Raw genomic sequence first — 25,272 nt, forward strand, 5'->3', positions numbered from 1 at the left:
TCCTCATTTATCAGCCCTTTCCCTCCAGGCCGGGTGCTGAGCCTGGTCACCCTCACAGAGGATGGGGCAACGTGCCATCTTTCCCTCTGGCTCCCCAAGAGCAGCTGCCCTATTGGTGAAACTCGTCAAGGTGGCCTGGGCACCATAGGACCCAGGCCAGAAAGAAATCAGAGCCAAAAGGAAAAATGGGCTTCAGACCAGGGTGACTTGAAATAAAATCCCAAATTAGGATCTAATGGGGAGAACATGTGCTCTGGAGCCTGGACAGACCCAGCGACAAATATTGGCTGAACCACAGATTCTCTGTGTGACTTTGAAGATGTGTCTTCGCCCCCTCTCTGCGTCGTTTTCCTCACCTGTAAAATGGGAGTAATTGTACGAACTCACAAGGTTGAAGGGAGGCCGGGTCTAGCCCAAGCTGTCCAGTAGAAATATCATGCAAGCCACATGTGTAACCTAAAATTTTTTACTGGCCCCATTTAAAAAGTAAAAATAAGCTGATAACGATTAATGGTAACGATATATTTTAATCTGATTCTAAAATAATTATCCGTTTCAACACGGAATCAATATAGGAATCGTTAACCCAAGAGTTTGTGTTCTTTTATTCACGCGAAGTCTTTGAAACCTGGTGTATATTATGTGTTTACAGCATCACAGTTTGCATTACAGTTAGTAGTTTCCCGTTCAGACACTTAGAACGTGTCTCCCTTCAGACTCACCGAATTTCAAGTGCACACGTCGCACAGGTGGCGAGTAACCACCACAGTGGACGCACTGGCGAGTAGAGACCGTGTTATTTTTAGTATTCCTGACCTCCTTGTGCTCCACCGCATATCTATTTCATTACCTTCTAGAAGAAGTGCATGACGATTCACTTTCCCTGTTCACCCACACTGTACCTTTCCCACCGTCCTCAGGTGTCCGACAGATCGGTGGTGGCTCTGGTCCCCAAACAGACCTCCTCCTACAACATCCCCGCCTCTGCCAGCATCTCCCGGACCTCCATCAGCAGATACGGTGAGACCCAGCAAGGCAGCCTGGGCAGCTCAGAGGCGACCTCTGTGACCTCCCCGGGGGACCCTTCCCCTCCCAGCTGCCCTCTGCCAGTCAAGGACGTTTGCCCATTGGCTTCCCCTCTCCCCGAGTGTACCCATTCCCAGAGCTGTGGGAGCAGAGCCCGTGGGCCCAGGCACCCTTGCTTTGACAGTCCAGACCTGGTGAAGGAGTGGGAGGGGCCCAGCCTCAGGGAGGCACGGGGATGGGGGTTCCCACCTGCCAGTCCCTGTTTATACCTTTTGTTCTGGCTGAGTGGTTAATGGTCCCCCTTTACTCTCAAAAGTGTCCCCCACTGGGCCACGAGGTGACTGAGCTTCAGTCCCTCTTGCTCCTTCCTTGTCCTCTGATTTTGTGAATGCAGTAAGGCTTTGGGCTGTGCAGCCCAAGTACACCGCAGGCCTGCGTCCAGCGGCTCCAAAAATGGCATAGTTGAGTCCATACTCTAGGCCCCAAGGAGGAAGGACCCGTTAACTCCCAAGAGGGGGCATTCCAACTTACAGCTTCTTAGCACCCAGATTTTTCATCAAAGCCCCTATGAAAAAATTCAGCTGACATTTTACCTATTGATTATTCTTTCCTGTGGAAGTGTTGTGGGGGGTTGTGAGGGGGGGTGGGGAGATGTGCTCTCAAATTCTCAAGGCTCTCTCCAGCTCACAGAATTTCTAAATCTTCTTTTTCAAGAAAAGTCTTCAGGCTCCTCCATCCTCATGCCAACCAATGGTCCCTAAAATAACCCACCAGATATGAGGTCCCAAGAGTCCCCTTCCCATTGAAATTAGTTTTTTCTGAATCAGTGCAGTAGGCGGGCAAAGATTCTAGAAGGATTCTACAGGCAAGACTGGTGAAATCGGTGTCTTATGAGCCTCCACTGCCCCCTTCTCCTCAGACTCCTCCTTCAGGTACACAGGCAGCCCCGACAGCCTGCGGTCCAGAGCCCCCATGATCACCCCAGACCTGGAGAGCGGGGTTAAGGTGTGGCATCTGGTGAAGAACCATGACCATGGGGACCAGAAGGAGGGTGACCGGGGCAGCAAGATGGTGTCTGAGATCTACTTGACACGGCTACTGGCCACCAAGGTAACTCCTGCTCTGCCCAGCCCAGAGAGGGCTCCTTAGAGGGGTACGTCCTGCCCACCCTCCACCCCCACCCCCGGCATAAGAAGGATGTCATGGAGTCTGCCCTTAAGGGGACCCATTCAGATGAGCAGGTCCAGGTCCCAGAGTGGGCTTTCCAGAGGATCAGGCCGCTGTTGTGCTCTACCCTTTGGCAAAAATTGCCCAAAAAATTGCCCCTGCAGACCACCATTACTCTTTAGAGCAGCTGCCCTCATCTCTGGGTCCCTGTACCTTTTAGGAAAATGTTGGGGTTTTCTGAGTGACGTTAGCTGGACAGATATGCCTGCCTCCACCATCACTGCCTTTTCCACCCACTTTCTGGCCACAATGGGAGGGAAAAGCACGAAGGTTGGCTCCTGCCAGCAATTAGAGAGAAGGCCCCCCCTTCCCTGTCCCATCCCATCTGCCCCCAAATGCTGATGGAGGTGAGGTAGCCACAGTGTTGGAAGCTATGACCTAAAGCTGTCTTCCCGCTTCCCAAGCAGAGAACAGATATGCCTGTAAGTATGGCAATTATATGGCCCGTATTTGCCAGCACAGGTCAGATTTCAAATACTCTCCCCCACTGACCCCACAAAAATGCCGCTGAAATTCTAATGCGGTGGCATCCAGATTACAGCTCTGACTTGCTCCCAAAAGGGGCAGAGAAATACACCCTCAGACCATATGTCTCAAATTTGGCTTTTCCTAATATGCTAATAAGGGACCAACAGAGGCACCAGAAAAGGCTGGACATTTTCCTGACGTTCAGAGGTGTCCCTTGAGCCTGGACACTGGGGAACCCAGGCCCAGCCTGGTCGCTGCCCAGAGACCTTCCGAGGCCTTGTGGGTCCGGGCTGTGCCTGGGTGTTCTTGGATCTGGACCCTTCCCCCGCAGCACCCACTGTACACGCCACTTATCCCAGGCCACTAAGACGGCACCCCTCTTCACACGTCTCAATCAGACCGTCTGCAGTCCTGCCAGGAGGCTCACTGTCCTCCAGCTGGTTCTTCAGACACCCTCTGGTCCCAGCATGTACCCACCGTTCCCTGTGGGCAGCCTGTGCTCAGAGCATTCGCTATCCTCCTGTCCCACACCCTGTGCCCATACCTGCCAGCACGGACAGGGGCATAGCTGTGACCTGGGGCTACGGGGTTGGGGAGAGATTCTTCCCAGGAGTCTGCAGCCCTTCAGTCCCTCCCAGCTCCCCGGCCCCCCAGCAGCCTCCTCCCCACCCCCACCACACCGTCTGCACAGCCTGGCGCTGCAGACAAATTTCCAAGGCAGGATCAGTCCAAGGCACCATCTGGTCTGCCCGTCTGCTGCCTGCACCCCCTCCCCCAGCCCCCACCTCATACTCCCCCACCGTCCCCCGCCACAGGGCACCCTGCAGAAGTTCGTGGACGACTTGTTTGAGACCTTGTTCAGCACTGTGCACCGGGGCAGCGCTCTCCCCCTGGCCATCAAGTACATGTTTGATTTCCTGGATGAGCAGGCGGACAGACACAGCATCCACGACACAGATGTGCGACACACCTGGAAAAGCAACTGGTAACCCCTGGGGGAGCTGGGGGGGTGGAGCTATAGCCTGGAGAGGTCAGGAGCTGAGCTGTGGGAGGCGGGGCCAGCAGGGGCCAGGGAGATGGGGGGAGCCTGTTCTTCCCCAGACTGGGTAACCCGAGATTCCTAGAACAAATGGCTCACACGTGCTCTGCAGAGCCAGCGTGGTCCCCAGGCTGCCATCGCCAAGCGGGGCTGGCCTGGCTTACGGCCCGGCACCAGGACACATGCCTGAGCGCTGTCCTTTCAGGGTGAGGACAGGGAAGCACTTCCTCCCCGACTCTGAGACCCCTCGTTCCCAGGAAAGGTTGCTGGGGGGACCTACAGAAAGAGCCACATTTGAGACCTCGTTGCAGAGCTTCAAAGCCAGACGGTGTCAGGCATTCTGAGCAGGACGGAACAGAAGGCCGTCCCTGAGCAGGGGAGCCCTGAATTGAATGTAGACCCTGGGAGAGAGCTTGCACTTGCTACAGACTCCGGCCCACCGACCAGGAGGATGTCATCGCGAACCCCTTATGGCTGAGTTATTACCCCGCGGCTCTCAGGGAGCAGCAGACGGGACGTCCTGCAGGCATGACTCTCTCCCCGGAGGTAACCTCCGCAGCCACACACCGTAGTGGGAGAAGCGGCTCCCGCGGGCCCTAGCAGGCGACCCTTCTCTCCTGGGCTTTAGATCTAGACCACAGACCAAGCCGAGGACTGCCTTTCAGGTCAGACAGGGCCTGGCCGAGAGCCGGAGTCAAAAACCTTCCTCCAGGAAAGCGCCCGGAGAGGGGAGAGAGGAGGTCCAGGCATTTGGGTTGGGCAGGCAGCCCACACAGCTGTCTGGAGTCAGCGATCTCCTCAGAAAACAGAGCCGACACAGATGGGACCCGGCTGTTATTTGGGAAGCAAAAATCTTAGCAACCAGCAAAACACTTTGGAAAAACCCAACCCCAAGCCCATAGAATCCTTTCTTCTTCAAGATGCTGTGGTTCCTGGCCCTCTGGGTCTGCAGCTTTGATCACAGGGTAGCGAAATGGGGAGATTCTGGTGGTGGCGGGTGAGGAGCCCACAGCGCGCTTACACCGGACCAGGCCTCTCTCGTGTTCATTCCCGGGGCAGGGCCGTGGCCGTCTCCTTTGCTTTGGAAGGTTCCTCAGCCCCATGCTGGAAGTGTGCCATCTCAGGGAGATGAAGAGAAAGTTCTGGATTATCCCCATCTCTCTGCCTTCTGTTTCCAGACAGGCCCAAGTCATAGCAATGCCCTCTGCTGGAGTTGTGGTGGGAAGAGCCCCCTTATCCAGAACTCAAATAGCTCATGTCCAAGGAAAGAATATTAGAAGCTCCGGCACAGCTGCCAGAGGAAGGGAGGGTGGAAGGGATGAGTCACTTCTCAGCCGAGGCAGCTCCTCCCAGGCTACAGGAAAGTGAGCGATCCTGTTGCCCTTTGAAAGATAAGCGGAAATCATCCTGGAAGGCCTCGGAGTGGGCGAAGTTGACCTTCTCAAGACTTGGCATGACTGAGACATTTGGGGTCTTTGAGGGTCAAGTTTGGGGTGTTTGAGGGTCAAGAGAAAACAAAGAAGGGGAGAAGAGAGGCAGGCTGGATTTCTGGAATGTCATCCCAGGCCAGGAGGACAAGCCAGAGGACAAAGCTCATTCCACAGAGGAGCCCAGGAGTTAAGGCCCCGAAAGCAGCTGGGAGAGAAGGCCAAGTTGGAAAAGGCACAGGCACAGCAGCTGTTGTGATTTCAAAGGGGAATGAGTGGGCTGATCCACCTTATGGCCTCAGGAGCAGAGAAAACCCATTCTCCTCTGATCATAAATTCCCACGTCTCAAGAAGGAACCCTTCTAACGACTGATGCATTCCTGTTGGGGTGGGAAAAACGCTGAGCTACGGCGAGTCATCCCAGCATGCCAACCATGGCCTCCTCTCCCCCATCTGCCCTGCCCAGGGAGGGGAGGGCTCTCCCCAGGGCTGCCCCCCGGTGTAGGGGGGTCACTTCTCAGCCCCTCAGGCCTGGCTGGCCCTGCAAAGCGGTGCAAGGGGCCCGGCTGGGTGGAGGGGCACAGCCTGGGGCAGCTGGCTGCAGCCTTCCGGACAATGGCCATGGGCACTGGGACGGGACCAGTGGCTTTGTTTGAAGTTCTGAGAAAATCGTGCAGTTCTCTATCCTTGGGCTTCCTGCCGGGAGGCCTCTGGAAAAAAGTGGCTGGAACCCACCCACATCTACCCCTTGGTGGTTAAGGACCAGGGTCAGCACCCAGTTTGGGTACGATGGTGCCTCTCCTTTCTCCCAGGGTCAGGATCGGCTCAGGCTAAACGAGCAGCCCTGGCTGGAGCAGTTCTCTGTGATTTCATCCCTTTGCCCTTGGGAGGGAGAATTTTGACTTGTAGAGGGAGGAGAGGAATATTCTTGGACGCCATCAGGGGCCCCACAGAGGTTCGGCCCTCAGGATCTGCTCTGCCTTTTTCTACAGCCTCCCTCTGCGCTTCTGGGTGAACGTGATCAAGAACCCCCAGTTTGTGTTTGACATCCATAAGGGCAGCATCACGGATGCGTGCCTGTCCGTGGTGGCCCAGACTTTCATGGACTCTTGCTCCACGTCAGAGCACCGACTGGGCAAGGACTCCCCCTCCAACAAGCTGCTGTACGCCAAGGACATCCCCAGCTACAAGAGCTGGGTGGAGAGGTCAGTAGCACCCCCCGGGACAAACCCGCACCCCCATCTGTTTGCCCCATTCCCCACCCTGCGGGCCTCACCGACTGAGGACTCACAACCCACAACTGAGTCTGTGGTACCTTCAGATCTCATGCTCCCATCGTTCCCCCTTATCCAAACTTCCTGCTGGGATGGGGGGAGAAGGGGAACCTCTGTGCCTTTGGACATCAGACCATTATCATTCTGATTACCTTTCATTGAGCACATGCTAAGCAACCAGCACTGTGATAAAGAGTTTTTATGTATAATCTCAGTAAAATATCCAACCAAGTTGCGAAGTATTATTATCATCATCCCCATTTTACTGATGAGGAGACCAAGGCTAAGTAGTTCATCCAAGGTCACACAGCCTGCAGGTACTAGAGCTGGGATGAGAGACTCGAAGTCTGGGCTTTTAAGCATTCTGGCGGGCACTGTAGTAGGAGCTCCCAGCTGGGTAGAGTCTGGCCTAGCCAGCACCAGTCTCCAGGCCGCAGCCTTAGCTTGAGGCAAAGAGCCAGAAGGAAGACACATCAGAAGAGAAATACGGAGGCAGGAGCGACTGGGGACATCTGATGCTCTCCAGGGGCCTGAGGTCAGGGTAGGGCAGATGAACGTGCTGGGCCCCCGTTAAGAAGCCGGTCCTCTCTACGCCAGATACTATGCGGACATCGCCAAGCTCCCCGCCATCAGTGACCAGGACATGAACGCCTACCTGGCCGAGCAGTCCCGTCTGCACGCGGTGGAGTTCAATATGTTGAGCGCCCTCAATGAGATCTACTCCTATGTCAGCAAGTACAGCGAAGAGGTAAGGCGGGGCCCGGGAGGGGACAGAGACCCACACGCAGCCAGAAAGACAGTTACGCAGAGCGCCTGGCTCGGCCCCTCGATAACAGCGACAGAGGGTAATTTAGAAAACATACAGTCATGGACTAGAGTCCAAAACCCATGAGCTCAAGACTCATTACCATTCCCTTAGACAGCAGCCTCTCCTCTCTGATTCATCCAACGCTTTCTTACACATTCCATTGTCTTTCACTCATTGTTAATACGATAAATAACACTCTTAATAACATAATTGTTTTCCCTCTCCAAGTGTTGTACAATTCATTTCATCCTTTCTTTTTTTTTTTTTAATTTTTATTTATTTATGATAGTCACACAGAGAGAGAGAGAGAGGCAGAGACACAGGCAGAGGGAGAAGCAGGCTCCATGCACCGGGAGCCCGATGTGGGATTCGATCCTGGGTCTCCAGGATCGCGCCCTGGGCCAAAGGCAGGCGCCAAACCGCTGCGCCACCCAGGGATCCCCATTTCATCCTTTCTTAAACAGTGAATCAGACTGTTCTTTGCACTTGGGCAGATCCTGTCAGTTATGTTTCAGGGACGCAGGTGGACCTTGACGGGGCAGGGGTCGCGTGGGACGGCTCCGGAGCGTTTGCGAGGCCTGCGTTGGCATGGTGCCTGAAATTAGCATTAGAAGTAATCATAATCATGATAATAGCTAATAACTACACAGCACTTTGTCGCGCATGCCAGCTATTGCTTTAAACACATTGTTTTAAGATCTATATCGACAGAGACACGTACGTGTGTATGTGTAGACGTATGTACACATGCGCACACGGGCATACGTGTGTGTATATTCAATCATTTGCATTCCTTCAGCTTATGTTCGTTGGGGCAGAATGGAAAGGCAGTTGGAAGGATGCAGGATTCTGTAAATGAGGAGCCTCTGAACGGCATCCTGAAGTCTTCCCCACCTTTGTTTTGTTGTTGTTGTTGTTCCTCAGCTCATCGGGGCCCTGGAGCAGGATGAGCAGGCCCGGCGACAGCGGCTGGCGTACAAGGTGGAACAGCTCATAAATGCCATGTCCATCGAGAGCTGAGAGATGGAGCCTCACATTCCCAGGAAGAGGGGCCTGTGAAAGCTGCCACACCGGGAGTCTCAGACGGAAGGACAAGTGAAGGGGATCAGCCCCCCCAGAGCTTGCTGTCCCCTGGGACCCCATCCTGGGGAGAGGGGAGGGCCCCTCCCCCGACGCCAGCCAGGGCCCCGGCACCTGCCGGCTCCCGCAGGGAGAGGAGGCGGGCATCGTCCACCCACAGTGAGAACCGCAGGAGGCAGGGGCGCAGGGAAGGCGGTTCTTCAAGCCGAGAGGCACGAACTGGGGACAGTTCTGCCTCTGTGACTGCTGCTTTGCATGAAAACTCATTTGATGTATATTGGGGAAATAATGAGAACTTTATTTAATTTTTTTTAAGAAAAAGGAAAAAAAAACAGAAATAAAACGAAACAAAAAGCCTCCCTGTTAATCCCGTCCCACTTCTGTTTCAATCTGATTTCAATCCCCGTTCCTCCACCCGCCCCCCCCCACCTCCCCTTCCTCGAATGACTCCTGTTTCCAAATGCCAGAGAAAGCCTACCAAGAGAAGCGGAGGGAAACTGGGGGGAAAGCGATCCCTTGCTTTCCCTGGAAATCATAAGAGCACGAGAAGGAGGAGAATGAGCACAAGTTCACACCAAACACTTCGCAAAAATCGAGGCCAGTGAAACCTGGAATTACGGCAGCGGCCGGAGGAGCGCAGCAGCCCGAGGAGCACGGCGACTGCGGGACTCGGCACGGACAGTGGCGCCACGGAGGGGCTCGACCTGGCCGACTGGGAATCGAGCTTTACGCACCACACACATGTATATTCTCCTCTCCAGAGAGGAGATATGTGTCTGTAGAGTACCGATGCTTTTTTGCTACTGTTTTTTGTTTGTTTTTGTTTTATTTAATCTCAAACCTCAAGAATTGAGGAGCTGATCTTTGGTACTTTTCTGTTTGGTTCCCCTAAAGTTACTATCAGAGGTGGGGAGCGGTGGGCCTCTCCCGGACGCCTGGCCTCCCCGAGGACAACTGGGCAGCTTTGCCTCACATGGCTCACTGTCCTACACCAGGCACCCTGGGGAAAGGGCCCGGAGTATGCGGCCCAGGCCTCCAGGAGATTCCGTTTGGGAGCTGACCTGGGGACGTGGGTGTTTGGCTTTAGACTCCACTCCAATTTGCCAGTGGTTTCTTGCAATGAAAGCGAAAGCAAAAACCAAACACTGTTTACAGCAAGCAATACTTGAAGAGCGTAGGTTAAAGAGGCGGCCGTATTTACCGTGATGCTTTCTTTCTCTCGTTCTCTTGTGCCTGCAGAGGGGAGACAACCCTCCGCTCATATGTGGAAGCTCCTGATCGTCTGAGCACTTGCCTCAGCAGAAATGACTGTAGCCTACCCACGTTCCTGTCTTCTGCTTCTCCTGCCTCCCGTGTCCTTATGAGTGTGAAGGGCAAGTGGGTGGCTTCTCACTGGGCTTCTTTCTCTCTCTCTCTCTTCTGCTGACACCTAAAACCATGGATGACCAGCTCTCCTGAGTGTAGTTTCTAAACAAAGAGACCAAAGCCCCACACCCTGGTCCAGAAGCCCCATGAAAGCCAGTGGGAGTCATCTAGAGGAAGGTGGCTCTGTTGGCAGCAAGATCTTGGTGACCTGGACAGCCTTCCGAGTTTCCAGGCCTCCCACACCGGCACGGATCCAAGCAGGCAGCTCTGGCTTCTCTGAAAACAGCATCAGAGGGAGGGAGAAGGAAGGCAAGAGAAAGGCAAAGGGGTGGGAAGGGGGCAGACAGGAGAGGACCATCCTCCCCTTCCCACCTTCTACTTGTCAAGGGGCTGCGGTGCTGGGAAACTGGACCAGCCGGCCCCGGAGAGACCAGACCAGGGTCATTTCCTCTGTAATTAACTCTGGGCCCCAGCTTCTCTGTGCCCTGATTTACCTCCAAACAATTCCAATTTCCAAAGGCTCTGCTGACCACACTGGATTCCCAGGAAAGGGCTGGGGGAGGGGGAGCTCTGAGGGCTGGCTTCCATCCCTGGCGTGTGGCTCTGGATCGCTGTGCTAACCGCACAGCAGACATCGCCTGGTCTCCTCAGCTCCAGTTTCTTGCCTGAATGCAGCTGACAAAGGGAAAGAGAAAAGCATTCAGCAAAATACTCAGGAAACTCGCTGTTTTCATTATAATTCACAACCAGCCATGCCAAGGCCACTTTCTTCTGATAATCCACTTCTGCTAAAGTTTCTCTGGGCCCTATTAATAGCCTGAAAGAAATACTAATGACTGGCCTTCCGCACTAAGCCAAAGTGTTTGCTCTTCATAGCACCCAAAGCTTATCAGCTCAGAGCCTGTGATTAATGGCGATGAAAGGAGAGAAGATACGTGCAAGAGGAATGGGGGGGAGGGGGGCTCGGTGCCACCCACAATAAAATCCCAGCCCACCGTATGTTACTTCCCAGCACGAATCTTCTCTGATCACACTGCTACGCAGACTAGCATCCGGGGTTTTGCTCCACCAAGAAGTAGAAGGAAGTTTGGTGTTTCGACCCTTGCCTCTATGCACCGATCTGAGCGTCTCCCAGGGGCGTCTTTGGGTGACGGTTCACGGCCCTGGGGCTGCTTCGTGGAAGGCTTCTGGAGAGTGTAGAGAAAGATGGGGGAATGGTCAGCTGGAGCGCGGATGGGAGAGGGGCCAGAGCTGCCATGAGCGGGTGGGCCACATTTCTTGGGATTCCATGAGAGTGTTGGGCAAGTTGGGATGGCAAAGGAAGTGGCCCGGGGGCGTCTGTGAGGAAGGGAGTCCGAGAAAGGAGAACTCGGTGTGACTCGAGCTAGGCCGTGACGGGGAAAGGTTGTCGCCTTGCCTCCTCTGCAGCTTCCCATCTGCCTCCTCCACCAACTCTTGCCTTTGGGCCATGGAGAACCAACGGAGCCCACGCCTATAGAATGGGCAGGACAGGGACTCAGTTGGCCTCTCTCCTCACTCTTAGCCAACTGGAAGGTATTTTGACCTCATGTAGGGAAAAAGTCACAGCCCCTACCCCACAGGAGGCCTTCCAACCCGGAGGGAGGCAGGAAGGGAGGTGTCTCTCAGACATCAGAACAGCTTCACTTGTGTCACTACTCTGCACAAGAGACAATTCGCTGGAAAAGAACCCCAGGAATGCGCTTGGCCAGACAGAAGGTGCTGATGGACGAGACGAAGATGGGCAGGATGTCCCCTGTGCGCGGAGCAGGTCCCCCCCACCCGGCCCGCTGCCCCTCTACTCTCAACATGGGGTGGGGGGGCAGGTATCTCGGGGCCTGCCCTCCCCCGTCCCCCCACAGCGTCTCTCAGATCATTTCCCATCCACCGCTGACTGCAGAGAGCCCCCCTTCCTTGCAGAGTTCAATCACCAAGAGTGCGGCTCCAACGTTGGCCTCACCCGAGGGTGGAGACGGGTTCCTGCGCCCTGTCAGGCGGCCTTCCTACGGGGCGGCTGCCTGCCAGGGGCGCTCAGGGTGCTGAGAACAGCAGGGAACAAGACCAAGAAGGACCTTCTTCCAGCAGAGGGGCATCATCCCAGCCGCCGGCCCCCGCAGCAGGCACAGGTCTCCCCACCACCTGCGGAGGGCACAGCTTGGCAGAAGAGGGCCAGAGAGGGAAGAGGAAGGCGGCCAACCCAGCGGCCCTGCCTTATTCTGGAACGTTCCTTCTGCAGTGAGGGCCTCTCTGGCTTCCACAGCTGCTGTCGCCTCTGGTGGCATATCCCCTTGCCTCTTGAGCCCCTGGTCTTCCTTCACTTCCCCCGAATGAGGACAAGGAATCGCATCCGAGGCCTCTGGCCCTGCTGAGCACGAAGCCGAAGCCAGGGGTGTGGGTGTGGGCTGGACACCATCCGGACAGAACAGAAGGAGACCGGGGACAGCCGCCAGCCGATCCATCCCCAGGTGCATCCCAGGTACCACACGGGCCTCCACGACCCCGCAGCTGCTCCCGGGGGAGGCCACCCTGGCTGACCTCGGATGGAGGCTCCCCAAGGCCTGGCCACTGACAGGAAAGCCTCGAGACTCTTGGGAGCAGGGGCGAGGGGGTGATGAGTCCAGGGCTGCGGAAGCAGATGCCACGGGGACACTTGGGAGACGAAGTTCAAGGACTTTTGATGCCTTGTCTCAGGCTTGGAGAAAATGGCAGTGCCCTCTCGGGGATTCCAAAGTCTGTCCTCCCCGTCTCTGGCTTTCCTCCCGGTTTTCCCAAAGAGGGACATTTCAGCAACCGGGGCTCAGTGACAGCAGGAAGGAAAGAGAGGTCTCACTCGTGGTATCAGGTTGTCCATGGTTGTTGACTGGTCAAGACCACTGCTTGTCAAACAGGGCCTCCGCCCCGTAAGCCCGATGGAGGCCCGACCTCGCGGGGACAGCCCGCTCGGTTCCCCTGTCCTCCTCACGGTTGCAGGCTCCACCTTGAGACTGGGCTCCATCCCTTCCGTCCCTTCTGCAGCCCAGCCCGCCCCTCCTGTCTTGCCTCAAGGAAGATGGGAGGCACCTTGGGATTTCAGGGGAGGCCCTGACCTTGGCTTTGTTTGTCCCCCGCGTTAACGTTACAGGTGGCGAGCATAACGGCACACGGTCCCCCTACAGAGCGGTCCCCCTACAGAGCAGACGTTAGCAATGTGTTGGGGAACAAGGGACAAGCTCTTCATACCATGAAACTAGGGACCTGGGCCCACCTGCCTCTCCCCCCAACGTCTCCTATCCAAACCCACTCTTCTTGACACACTGGAATCTGTATTATATATATTTTTAAGAAAATACAATGATTGTTGTCTGGTTTTGTTGTTTTTACAGGTGTTGTGGAATAAAATCTGTAAGAAAATTAAGTATTTAAAATGTTCCAATACATTGGGGGTTTTTTGGTTATTCTAATATATTATTGTGTACCTATTGTAAATATGAAACACTCCTATTTTGCAAGCCAAGGACACAATTTGTACTGTTGTTATATATAAATAAAGTTTACTGGATAAAAAAAAAAGAATTTTTATCTTCGGATAAGCCTGGTTGTTCAGCCGCGTATATGCAAAATCAGATTGCAGGGGCATATTGAAGGAGCAGGTTACTTATGGAGAGATGAGCTAAGTGGTTTTAAGGGACTTCTAGATGTCTGTCTAGAGGCAGAGCTTATTAATGTCCAGTCATCATCATCATCAACACACACACATGCACACGCACACGCACACGTCCTGCTTGTACCAATGGGTGAACACTGCCCCCTAGCCCCAAGACCCCAGAATACAGCTTTTCTCCAACAAAAGAGTGCAGCTCCTTTGGGCCAGGGAAGAATGAGGTCTCAGGAGAAGGAGGAGATCCATCCCGGGTCCTTCCCGAAAGTCACATCCACTCCCTGATACAAAACTTTTATTAAGCATCCACCAGGCCACGGCGTGGTGGCCAGTGCTGGGGGAGGGGGCAGGAACAGTGACCGAGGAACGCGGGATCCGTGCCTCATCAAGCTTTTAGGTCGGTGAAAAGCACGGGGATTCCAAAAAAGAAGTGTCTCGGCCACACCCCGAGAAGGGTGTTTGTGTTGTTTTCCTTTTATTTTCAGTGAAGGGATTAATACCAGATCGGGGAATGATGCCAGGTATTGTGTGCTATGTGATCCAGCACAGGGGGAGAGGTGGGGTGCTCTGGCCCGGGCACCTGGCAGGCTCCCGTGGGGTCCAGGTGAAGAGCCTGGGAGGTAGCCAGTTGATCGGCTGAGCTGAGGATGCCACCCCCCAACTCCCCACTTCCCTTTTTCTCTTTTTTCTTTCTTTTTTTGTTTTTGTGTTTTTGTGTTTTAAATTCCATTTGCCAACATATGTTATAACTCTTTTCTTCCTCGTATCCCCCAAGTGTGTGGGTGACACTTCCACTCTCGGCAGGTAAAAGGAGTAGATGAGGTGAACTCGAGAGCGGGTCAGGCTGGCATCCCAGGGGGCTGCCGAGGGCCCCCCTCCAGGGTCATGAGGCCAGAACTGTTTTCTGCGCCCACAGCCCGGCACCCACGTCAGAGGCAGAGGCTCCTGGAGGACGAGGTGCAGCCCTGCCTTTAGGGGGCCTCCAGTCTGCGGCGGGGAGACAGCCCCGGCCTTCGGGGCGCCGCCAGACAGTGGAGACATGGGCCCTGCTGCAGCCACAGCCCCGGCTCTGGTGGGCGGCCCCCACGTGGACCAGTGGGGCCTGGGCCTAAAGAGCAAAATCCTAGGAAGCGCACGTTGGTGAGTGCGGTGCGTGCTAGGACTCCAGGATGCTGGTGGATTCGGAGACAGGATCCCTGCTGAGGTTCTTTCAGTCCTTGCTTTGCAGCTTCTGAGTAGATGATGTCTGTGCGTACGCGTGTGGGGACACACACACACACACACACACACACACACACTGTTCCCTGACAGACTGGAGAGATGCAAATGCTGCTCCTGAGGGTGAGGAAAATGCAAACACAACACCCTGAAGAGCCCGGAGAAGAGCGCAGTGCTGAGGCCCGTGTATAATTAGCACGCTGTTGTCGACTGCACACATGACAGGGTTTCGTTTGTGAGCACACACACCGACATGAACCAGCCTCGGCCTCTCTTTGAGATCCCCCCTCCCCAGCCCAGCCAGGCCTAGAACCCTGGAGCACTCTGTTCCACCCCAGGGAAAAGGGTAGGGATCCCTGGGTGGCTCAGCGCTTTAGCGCCTGCCTTCAGCCCAGGGCGTGATCCTGGAGACACGGGATCGAATCCCACATCAGGCTCCCTGCAGGGAGCCTGCTTCTCCCTCTGCCTGTGTCTCTGCCTCTCTCTGTGTGTCTCTCATGAATAAATAAATAAAATCTTAAAAAAGGGGGGGGCAATCGTTTCAGGAGGCCCTGGCGAGCCCCGTGGCCTGGTCACAGACCCTGCGGTGCCCGACCAGGTCCCTGCTGCCCGCTGGTCTGGGCCACTGCATGGAGGCCGCCTCTGTGTGCGCTCCCCCTTCTTCTTGCCACTCCCCATCTCTTCCCTCAGCAACTTGGACTTCAGGCAGCTCTATTTTTTTTTTTTTTTAAGATTTAGTTACTTAGGGCAGCCGCGGTGGCCCAGCGGTTTAGCGCCACCTTCAGTCCGGGGTGTGATCCTGGAGACCCGGGATCGAGTCCCACGTCAGGCTCCCTGCATGGAGCCTGCTTCTCCTTCTGCCTGTGTGTGTGTGTGTGTGTGTGTGTGTGTGTCTCTCTCTGTCATGAATAAATAAAAAATAAAATAAAATCTTTAAAAAAAAAAGATTTAGTTACTTAGAGAGAGCAGGGCGAGGGGCAGAGGGAGAGGGAGAGAATCTTCAGCAGACTCCCTGCTGAGCACAGACCTCCCCCCCTTCCCCAGTATGGGGGGCTCCATCTCATGACCCCGAAATCATGACCTGAACCAAGATCAAGAGTGGGTCGCTTAACTGACTGAGCCACCCAGGTGCCCCATGACTGCTCTATTATTAAATATATGCTGTGGAAATTTCCAAATTGCCATCCTCAGGGAAGGAAGAGACAGGGGAGGAGGGAACGTACCAGGCACCCATCTGTCCTGTTTACTGTCGTGGTCCAGGACAGAGCACAGGGAGTCCTGGCCCTCGGCAGATGCCAAGAAGAAAGTTGTGAAAGAATGAATGATTGAACAAATAAATTCTGTGGACCACCCGCCCTATTCCAGACACTAGAACATCGTCCCATATGATAGGCATGCTCCATCATCATAGCGGAGGCTCCAAGGGGTTGAGGGATTTGCTGAAGGTCACACAGCTACGGCGGAGCTGGGATCGCACGCATGCAGTGCTCTTGCCACGGCACTACACTGCCTCTCATTAGCCCTAGGCCTTTTAACACCTGGAAGTCTTCCCCAGAAATGGGTCCTCCCTCTTGTATCAGGCAGGCCCTGTGGGGGCAACTGGTCAGCAGCATCCACTAACATTTGTATTTGTTCACCGCAGTCCTTATCTAGTCATCACTTGCGGTGAGCGTGACACCAGATGAAGGGCTTTTGGGCATATAAAGGGGGAAAGAAGTCTTAAAGTCGCAGCTTTCTCAGAATATACGATCTCACATCAATTCCAAATCATTACTCTAAGAGAGAAAGACTCGTCCCTTTGCTTAGTGGGAATTACATATCATTTTTACTACAAGTATGAAATAATTTTGCTGAACTGCAGCAGTAGGATGCTCAGAGAGCTGGGCCCCGCAATTTGAAGAAAACCCTGCATGATAAGGCACTTGAGGGGACTTAGGAAAGTGGGCGCTGCTGGTAACCTGTGCTTGATCGCAACGGTGCCAGGAGCTCAGCGAGGGAGCTGAAGGACAGAGGAGGCTCCCACCTCTGCTTGACTGCTAGAGGCCTGGAGCCAAAGTCCTGGCCCACCTCCTATGCACATGTGTGTGGACCCCTCTGCTGCATATTGTGGTAATATTTGTCCTCTTCCTGACTTTGCCTGATATCCCTGTCTTATTTCTCTTTAGTCCTCATTTTCTTCTCCTTTTTCTACTTGCTCTAAGAGCACGCGACTTGGACTCCGATCGCCTGAGGCTGAATTACATTCCCATGCTGTGGGGTCTGGGACGAGCTCCATAACCTCTCCGTGCATCAGTTCTCGGATCTATAAAATGGGGATGCTGCATATTAAATATGCAGGGAAGGGGTTAAATAAGAGAATGTGTATAATGGACTCCTTACATATCATAACAAGTAAATGAGAGGGACAAAGTATTAACCATCCATCCTTCTTTCACAGGCAGTCCAGCAGGACCTTGAGGTAGGAGGAGATGAGGGTCTCTACCTGGCTGTGGGAAGAAGCTGAATGAATAATGCTCATAGGTTACCCAAGAGTAACTGGCGCCCGAGACTTAAGCTCTTAGGAGCCTTGGTGTGGATGTTGACCAAGATGAGAAATGAATCAAGACCTTACCCAAAGGCAGAATTAGCCATGAAGCAGTCTGCATATATGCTAAAAGTGGGTAGAAATTAGCAAAGAGAAGTGAATCCACCCAAGTTTCAGGTATGAAAGCAACAACAGAATCCAATACTGTAAAGTCAGTAGGTGGCTTCCTGAAAGCCTGACTAGGACCAGGGTCCACAAAGTGTTTGGGGCCTCATAGGAGAGGTACCCTTTCACCCAGAGAGTCAGAGAGTAGGTCAGGCCCACAGACCCAGGGCAGGAGCACCAGAGAAGGGCACATAGGTTAGAGGCAGATGACACAGACCCCAGGAGAGCCCATTCCCAGCGAGAAGCCAGGGACACAGAGCGGGAGAGGAAATAAAGTGCTTACCAGACCTGGGAGAGGTCCTTCCCCCATCTCCCCTCAGGGAGAAATCTGGGCACCTCCAACCCCAGCTGGTTCCAGATGAGTGTATGAGTCAGGGTGTCACAGAGAAAAAGAACCAAGAGAGCAATAGAGCAATAGGATTTGGGTACGTGTGTGTGCACATGTGTGTGTGCGTGTGTGTGTGTGTGTGTGTGTGTGTGTGTGTGTGGAGGAGTCAGATCGACAGAGACAGAGAGACTTTCTGGAACTGGCTCACACGGTTGTGGGGGCTGGCAAGTCGAAAGTCCACAGGGCAGGCTGGCAGGCTGGCAATTTGGGCAAGAACTACAGCTCCAGCCTTGAGTCCAAAGGCAGTGTGGATGCAGAATTGGTTCTTCTCAGGCAGCCCGGGTGGCTCAGCGGTTTAGTGCTGCCTTCAGCCCAGGGTGTGATCCTGGAGACCTGGGATCGAGTCCCGCTTCGGGTGGGGTTCCCTGCATGGAGCCTGCTTTTCCCTCTGCCTGTGTCTCTGCCTCTCTCTCTCTCTTTCTCTGTGTGTGTGTGTGTCTCATGAATAAATAAATTAAATCTTTTAAAAAAAATAGAAGAATTGATTCTTCTCTGGAAAACCCCAGTTTTGCTCTCAAGGCCTTCAACTCTTAGAGGAGTCCCACCCTCACTGTAGAAGGCAAGCTCCTTTATTCAAAGTCTACTGGTGATAAATGTCACTCACATCTAAAAAGTACCTTCGCAGCAGCATCTAGACTGGTGTTGGTTTGGGTTTCTTGGGGGTTTTGTTTTTTTTAAGACTTTACTTATTTATTTGTGAAGGAGAGAGCACAAGCCGGGGAAGAGCGGAGGGAGAGGGAGAAGCCGACTCCCCGCTGAGCAAGGAGCCCGTTGTGGGGCTCGATTCCAGGACCCTGGGATCATAAGCTGAGCTGAAGGCAGATGCTTAACCTTCTGAGCCACCAGGGGCCCCTAGACTGGTGTTTGACCAAATAAGTGGGCACCGTGGCCTCGCTGATTTGCCCCATAAAATTAGCCATCACAGTGAGGAAAAGACAAGTCGAGCTGCTCTCAAACACTGAAGTTAAACCCTGTGCAAAGGATCTGTAAATCCAACCATTTGGGTGCTTTTTTTTTCATTGCGGTGACAAACACGTGATATAAAGTTTACCATCTTCACCGTTGTTCAGTGTACAGCTCAGAGGCGTTAAGTACCTTCACGCTGTTGTGTGGCCATCCCCACCGTCCGTCCCCATAGCTCTTCTCATCTTGTCACACTGAAACTCTGTCCCCATTAAACAATAACTCTCCCCCAGCCCCTGATGACCAGTATTTTACACTTTGGTGCTTTTGTAAATCTAGTTTCTTTCCTTTTTTAATTTCCTGATAGAAAAATGCTTTTGAAAAGTCCCAACCTTTGCCAGCTAAGCAAAGAAGAAAAGGGACAGACATCAAGGAGGTGTGGAGTGACCTCAAAGCCAAGCATGACAAAGGGGCAGGGGTGGGGGTTCCGGCTCCAGACCCTGGAAGAGCGGCTGAGTCTCTGAGTCTTCGTGGGGAATAATAGGAACTGGAAAAAATTGGAAACCAACCCCTTTTCTGCTTTTCTCTTGACGTCTCATAAATGTCCATTATCCTGGCCCATTTATAAAGACCCCACCAAAAAGCATACATCAGAAACTGGTACCAAGAAAAACACACAAAAATCCAAACTATTGTTTAATCCCCAAGAATCATGTAGGATTCCACACTTCCAGGTCCATCTTCCCAGTCTCATCGTTCCTTGGCTCCCCATCTTCATCTGGCTCCATTTCTCAATTCCCGGTTGTCAACCCAAGAGCCCCTAACTCTGAGGATGAATTTTAGAAAAGCTGAGCCTGGAGCTCTGGTGGGGTGTCCAAGGCACCCCAGGGCCGCACAGGAGGGGAGCCCAAGGAGCATAGGAAGGCAGCCCAGCATCCTGCGGTGCCCAACTCCACCTCCACCAAGCACCACCCATGGTGACGTTAAAGGCCACAAAGCCAAGATGGGAGCCACGTCCCCTGGACGGTGGTGAACACTGAGGAACTACAGGAACCCACCTCCTCTTCCTTTACTTTAGAGGGCGCTCTTAGTCTCCATTTCCATTCCATGTCCCTGTGCCTAAGAGAAGAAAGGAAGCAGACACCATCACCCCTCCTGGCCACTTCCCTCAAAGTGTTGGGGTCCCGAGTTCTTTCTTCTTCAGCCTTGAGGTTGAACGTGGTAAGGTAAGGTATGTGGGGCGCTGTGCGCACACGGACGAGCCATGTGGGGCCTCCCCTCCAGGACGGCCTGACCCTGCTCTTTTATGTATTTAATTAAACATTTACTGGCAGCCCTCTCCACAGGCTGTGGTCTGCGCTAAGCATCGGGAAAGGTCCCGGACTGAGCGCCTGACATCCTAATCTTGTGAGCTTCCCTGGCTAAGTTCACCTGGCGGCAAAGATTGTGTGTCTATTGTGCGCTTACCGTAATGAAGGCTACATTTTGGAGGATCAGAAGGACTCCTCTAAAAGTCCAAAGAGACAAATATTATTGACTCCCATTTTAGAGATGAGAAAACGGAGGCTCAGAGAGATTGTATAACAAATCCAGAATCACGCTCAGGTTAGTGACATCCTTGGGACTTGACCTCAGGTCTTCATAAGCTGTGGCGTCAGTGCTCTTCAAGACTCATTAAAGGGATCTCGCCGGTTCCAGGACCCAGTACTCGAAGCAGAAGGGGTGGCGGCAAGAGCCAGCCCATGACAGCAGCACTCAGGCTTTCCAGGCCCTCGGGTCTCTCCCAGCAGAGCAAAGGCCAGATCCAGAAACCCCAAGACTCCTGGAGGGTTGGGTTACGCTCCTGGGTCGGTGTCCTCAGGAACCTGCCCCAGCTCTTGGGCCTGTCTCCTCTTACAGCCCTAGTCTGCTACTAAATCACTCAGGCGACCTTGACAAATCCTTTTTCTTTGTTCCATCTCAGCTTTCTCCTTTATAAATTGAAGGGGCTTAGGAAAGATCAGTAGTTTTCAGCTTTTCACCAAAGAAAGGCTCATACAGAATCCAGATCCAAGTGGAGTTGCCCTGGTGGAGATAGAGACAGGAAGCCAAGCCCCAAGTCACTCTACCGGCCCTTCCCGCCCCAGGTCTCCCCCCGACCCCACACCACCCTGTGCTGCATCCTGGATTGCCGCTGAGCATCATTAGGGCTCCAGAGAATAAGGCCTCACCTGGGGGGCCACCCTCCCTACCAGACAGAGGGTTTCTGACCCACAGCCAAGGTGGAGAAGTGCCAAAGGCCAGACCAGAATCCAAACTCAAAACTCAGCCTCTGATCCAAAGAACCATTGGAGACAGCAAGGGCCAAATATGGAGCCCACACGGAGATAGTAAAATCAGAAAGGGTGAAGTTGGAATAGCAAGGAGGCAACAGTCGGTCCATGGGGCCCGGAGTTGAGAGTGAAGCTACATCTGCTTTTTATAGAGTTCCAGGCCTGCAGGAGGGGCATTCTGGGCTATGGTAAGGAGCAGCCATGAGCCAACTTCCATGCCCCCAGATCCAGCCTCAGCTCTTCTCTCTAAATCCTCAGCAGCAGCTTCGTGTCAGGAAATGATCCACAGAGCCCAGGGCCAGACAGTCCCTTACACTTTCTGAGGAACGAAACAAAAGTCACTGTGTCCCGATTCCTTGTTTTCCATCTCCAGAGAACCAAGAAGATCCTGCTAAATGAGGAGATTGAGGACAAGGCAGAGGCCCGGTGGTGGTTCTGGCTGTGGACAGAGGTTGAGAGCCCCCCAGGCGCCACCTGGGGAGGAAGGAGGAGAGACATGGAATATGAGCTTGGAGCACCCAATCCCTCTATACTTGAGTGAAGACAAGGAATACCCATTACGATGGTTTTGAGGGGTACAGCCTTCACCAGCCCCAGGTTTGTCGTCTTGTAAACCTTGCCTGTTTTCAGCTGGTGAAGAGCTGAGATGATCTTTTTTTTTTTTTTTTTTTTTTAAGATTTTATTTATGTATTCATGAAAGAGACAGAGAGAGGGGGAGAGATGTAGGCTGAGTCTCCCTGCAAGGAGCCCGATGTGGGACTCGATCCCGGAGATCATGACCTGAGCTAAAGGCAGATGCTCAACCACTGCAGCACCCAGGTGCCCCGAGCTGAGATGATCTTAAGAACGAGTGGGGATGGTGCTGGTGAGAACCAGGCTCCCATCCAGAGCTGACCTGCAGACAGGACAGCTGGTAACAAGACAGGGGAGCCGGTCAAGTCCCTCCTCTAAAACCAGCAGAGAAAGGAGCAGAAAGACACACAGGACCTTGTGCAACGGCGAGTGGCCATTGGGGACTGAATGTGGCACCTTTCCTTTTCTTTATACCCTCTTCTACCTCTCTGTCCACCTGGGTCATGGAAAACTTCCAGGGACAATGCCTCCACTTCAGCTTTTCAAGGAGCCCCCCGGGGGGGAGGAGGGATCAGAACATGGCCTTGCACCCCAGCGCCTTCCCACCAGCCCGGCCTGCCCATCACTGCTGCCCTCTCCCTATTGCTACCCTCCCTTCACCACTGCTCCCCTCTTCTGTGTGTCTTTGCCCTGAACTAAAACTACATTTTATGTGAGACACAGAAAAGAGCCAGGGGGACAGTGGACAAAGTGCACAGCTCAGAGAGCTCTGGTCCAAACCATCCCCTTTGAGGAAATGTCCTCTGATGTTCTCTGATCTCAGTCTTTAGAAAATTCTGAACTTTGGAAAACTGTGATGTGATGCTCTCTTCTCTCTGTGCCCCACCCCTACTCCCCTCAGGATGCCCACCTCTCCTTTCAGGGTCCCCCTCTTTTGGTCCCTGTAGGGGATGAAAAAGGACATGCACCCACGTACCACACACTGCCACACTTCCCCCCTCCTCAGCCTTGAGCTGGTCTCACTCCTTGCTGGAGCTGCCCCATCTCTGCTTCAGCAACATCACCGACTGGACATCGTTCTATACAAACACTAAGTGGACAAGACCTGCTCCTAGGGTCTCATCCCAGCCTCTACCACCCAGCAAAACGGTCTCCCTAGGGGAGGTTCCATCAGAACCTGAGATTTCCTGGCTGCGGATTGTCTGATCCAACCCGATCTCCAGGGGCTCCAAGCCCATCCTGCCCCTGTTACCCTAGCCCGCTGTGCTGGGTCTTTGTTCACTTTGAGCTTTCTGTCTACCGAGATAGAAGCATAGCAAGATGGTGAGATCACTATGACAAGCCAAATAGTTCACAGGCTCTGTCAGCACAGGATAGCAATGCTCTGGCTGCTTTGGGCTCTTCCAAAGGATGGTTTGAAAAGACAGGAGACGTGAGGTGGAAAAGACAGGAGATGTGAGGTGGGGATCCTACGAGGAAACAAGGCAGCCCTGAGGCTCAGGTGGAAACCTCATGGCCCTGTTCTCCTTTCTGTAAAACCTGGTCACGTCAGCCCTATGGGCCTTCCAGAACGAGAAGCAAGAGTCCAGGAAGCACATGTCAACAGCTCAGATGGAGAAACACTCCGAAGGTTCCCGGGGCGGGTGGGGGTAGGGGGGTGGCTGGCATGAGTAATAATGAAGGGTCTTAAAAAAAAAAAAAAATAATAATAATAATAATAATAATGAAGGGTCTTTCTTCAAGGGAGTGGCAAATCCTCCACCTCTGACATGATTCCCAAAGCCACGAGGCTGGTGGCGGTGGCATCTGCAAAGGCAATGGCTGACTTTGTGACCTTGAGCAAGTCACTTGACCTTCAGGGCTTGTTTTCTCTCGTCTATAAAATAAGAAGGTTAGACAAAGTCATCTATAATGTCCTTCCATCTCTGTGGTTTCCTGATGGCTGTGACTATCCTAATGGAACAAGTAAAATTTGAGAACCAGGGAAAGAAAATATCAAAGACACACAAAGTACCTAACAGAAAAAGCCCAGCTCAGAACCTAGGTATCTCGATTCCCAGCCCAGGACTCTACCTGCCTCCAGAGAAGGTCTTTAGAATAGTGATCTGTGTTACTACAGTCCCCATGGCCCCCCAGAGGTAAAATCCCCCACAGAGCAAATGTGTTTTATCTTCTCATGACCAGATCGTTCACTATCGGCCTGTTCATGCATTGCTCATCCCAGGCAATATTTGGAATATGTTTTGCTAAAATATGGATCATCGATATGATGGAATGCTATATATGAGCCACGATAAACTAAATAGGTCAATACACCAATATGTGAATGGGGACCAAGTTTGAGGAGGAAAGAGGAGGCCCCATGGGGACAAGTATGCACAGATTATATGGTGATAAAGTGGGCATGTGCTCACAGTTCGGTTGTTGACCAAGATGAGAGGCAAAATTAGATTGTAGTCTTTTCTTGATAGAGATTAAATAAACAAATGCCTACTATTTTTCCCTTCTGGCTATTTTAGCCATCTCAGCCACTGGTTTGGACAGAAGGTGATCAGATCCACAGAACTCTCCTTTAAGCAACAGGCTTTCTAACCCACCAGCTCCTTCTCCTCGCCCTGTACCCCACATCTCTGCTTCCCACCATCAGTGGGCACACAGGCTCTCCCCTACATGCACTCATCTGGACATCAGCAGCTACAAAGGCCAACTTGCCTGCCTAGCTGGGGAGAGGGGCAGCAGCAGTCTGGGAAGAGGCGGGGAAGGAGGCAGGATTGGAAGCAGAGTCTCCACCATGGCTGAGAATGGCATGCACCCCATAAGCCTGGATGGAGAGGTGACGACTGAGTCTTCACTCAGATGACCAGCTTCAAACGCTTGAACCTCACATCTCCTGATTCTATCACCATGACAGCCTGGGTTAGAGACCCCTCAAAGCTTAAGGTAGCCTAGACCATTTCTCCAGGTGGTAAATTCCCCGATCATAAGAGTCCCTGGGGAAGCGGCTGCGGTTCTAGTTCTGCTGAGTCAACCACGGCACAGAAGTAATTATCATGGGACCTGGAAGCAGGCAAAACGGGGATGAAAAATAAGCTCTGCCACTTAGTAGCTGGGTGATATTAGGTGTTTCTTACTCCCTCTGAGCCATTCTTCTAATGTGTAAAATGTGATGAGCTCAGGTGGTTCGGGCAAAAATTAGACCAATGTATGCAATGTCCTTAGCACAAGTCTGGCTCTTAGCAGGCCCTTGAGGAAGAAGGAGGTTTCTAGTAAAGCGTTATCAACTCACACCACCTCCCTGAAATGTTCTGGTCCTTCTTTCTCCCTCATTCCATGCTGGCGACTGATACGGTCAACCTCTGGCCATGCTGTCCTGTGGAAAGGATAGAAGCAGGGACCAGGCCTCAGTCACCACCACCCTGGGTGTTTTCTCAAGTAAACGCCAAAAACCTGGCATCACACTCCTCCATCCTGGTCCCTTGGGGGCTGACAAGCTTCTGACTAGAGAGGCTCAGATCAAGGGGCCTGTATGCAGGAAATGAATCCTGGTTTGAGAGAGGTGGGCGGAGACTCCAAGAGCCATCTGAAGGTGGCAGTGGTCCCAACTCATTCCGGGGAAGACCAGAGGAGAATCAAGATGGCAGGGCATTCGCACAAGAATAGGGATTAGGGAGCTCAGAAACAGACCCTACTAACCTAATACTAAGGACTTAATAAATGATAACAGAGCACTGTAAATCACTGGAGAAGGGGTGAGTGAAGCAAAAGCTGGGATTGCGGGAAATTGACTTTTTGAAAAGGAATCTGTTTTGATCCTCACCT

General features: G+C 53.1%; 1 protein-coding gene across 1 annotated transcript in view; it reads left to right on the forward strand.

Annotated features, from left to right (window-relative positions):
• The window catches only part of PLXNA2 (plexin A2), a 205,696-nt gene extending 196,980 nt beyond the window's left edge, over positions 1-8,716 (forward strand). Inside the window, exons 27-32 of the mRNA XM_077902256.1 lie at positions 921-1,020; positions 1,946-2,136; positions 3,537-3,706; positions 6,180-6,392; positions 7,059-7,209; positions 8,194-8,716. Of these exons, the coding sequence (XP_077758382.1) occupies positions 921-1,020; positions 1,946-2,136; positions 3,537-3,706; positions 6,180-6,392; positions 7,059-7,209; positions 8,194-8,289 (921 nt within the window). The 3' untranslated portion in view covers positions 8,290-8,716. The remainder of the gene's footprint in view (positions 1-920; positions 1,021-1,945; positions 2,137-3,536; positions 3,707-6,179; positions 6,393-7,058; positions 7,210-8,193) is intronic.
• The last annotated feature ends 16,556 nt before the right edge of the window (positions 8,717-25,272 follow it).

This window comes from Canis aureus, chromosome 6 (assembly GCF_053574225.1).
Source record: "Canis aureus isolate CA01 chromosome 6, VMU_Caureus_v.1.0, whole genome shotgun sequence".
Lineage (NCBI taxonomy): Eukaryota > Metazoa > Chordata > Mammalia > Carnivora > Canidae > Canis > Canis aureus.